This window comes from Saprolegnia parasitica (assembly GCF_000151545.1).
Source record: "Saprolegnia parasitica CBS 223.65 unplaced genomic scaffold supercont2.845, whole genome shotgun sequence".
NCBI classification, from domain to species: domain Eukaryota; phylum Oomycota; class Saprolegniomycetes; order Saprolegniales; family Saprolegniaceae; genus Saprolegnia; species Saprolegnia parasitica.
In genome coordinates, this window is record NW_012157239.1 from 1 (window position 1) to 1,178 (window position 1,178).

At 60.5% G+C, this 1,178-nt stretch overlaps 1 protein-coding gene across 1 annotated transcript; it reads right to left on the reverse strand.

Annotated features, from left to right (window-relative positions):
- Positions 1–40: 40 nt before the first annotated feature.
- SPRG_17898 (hypothetical protein) lies at positions 41–606 on the reverse strand (the record flags this gene model as incomplete). Its single annotated transcript, XM_012357312.1, has 3 exons — positions 41–79; positions 135–237; positions 293–606. Coding segments are annotated over 3 exons (456 nt in total), but the record flags the coding sequence as incomplete, so codon positions are not given.
- Between the last annotated feature and the right edge of the window lie 572 nt (positions 607–1,178).

Below are 1,178 nucleotides of genomic sequence, written 5' to 3' on the forward strand. Positions count from 1 at the left end.
TCGATCTTGGCGACCGAGAGTCTCGGGCAGCACCGTGTACTCGGAGAACGTCGACGTGACCCATAAAGTGGTAGATGGTCTACATCCATATGATGATGATGATGATGAGCTGCTTGCTCGAGGCGGACGTCTACCTCGCCGTTGCGCTTGCACGTGAAGCGCGACGTGCCGTTGGGCATGAGGCCGCTGCCCTGCGTCGAGCGAATGATCGAGCACAAGTTGGTCTTGTTCGACTTGCTACGAGCATGCGAGCATGAGCACCTCCTCATCTCATGGGATTTTTTGCGGGTACCAAAACTTGCAGTTGCGGCACTGCGGCGTGTAGCACGGGATGACGTGGTCGCCGACCTGGAGCGACGTGACGCCTTCGCCGACGCTCTCGACGATGCCGGCGCCTTCATGGCCCATGATGCACGGGAAGATGCCCTCCGGATCCGCGCCCGACCGCGTGTACTCGTCCGTGTGGCAGACGCCGGTGGCCGTGATCTTGATGCGCACCTCGCCCGCGGCCGGGGCGCCGACAATGACGTCTTCAATGACAAAGTCCTGCTTCGCGCCCCAGCACACTGCGGCCTTGCACGTGATCGGTTGCGCCATCTTGATGGTCTGGTCGGGATGAAAATGGAAATGCGCTCCTGCGCCTCTCTTTCCAAGATGATGCCCCCCCTCGCCTCGCATGGGGACCCTTCTTTTCGACATACAAAGATGCTATTGTTTTGTTTTCATAGGGGGTGGGTCGGGTACGTACACGATTTGCTTGAAGATCGCAACGTTGCCGCGCCGTGATTGGCCCGCTTCCGGTACGTTGCATCCACCGCCATGTCAAGCCCGAAGCTCCGCGAAGGTTCATTCTACGACGAGTCCATCGACCTTGCCGCGTGCTGGTGGCTACGACAGCGCCGTTGCAATGACCGCTACCAGATGCTCAGCCCCGGCGTGGACAGGACCGCGTCCATGGCTCGTTCAAACTGCGAAGCGTCGACGGCGCCAGAGCCCCGAAGCTGCAGTAGAGAGACCTGTCGTGATGGTGTTGGCCGACGTCGCGATCGTGTCTACGAGGTTGGCGGGTCGCGTGACACGCCGATGCAATCATGCGCGAGCGCCCACCGAAGTCGCGCGCACCGTTCGGACGGTTCGCGCGCTGCTGCTTGTGCACACACTGTACTGTACTATACACA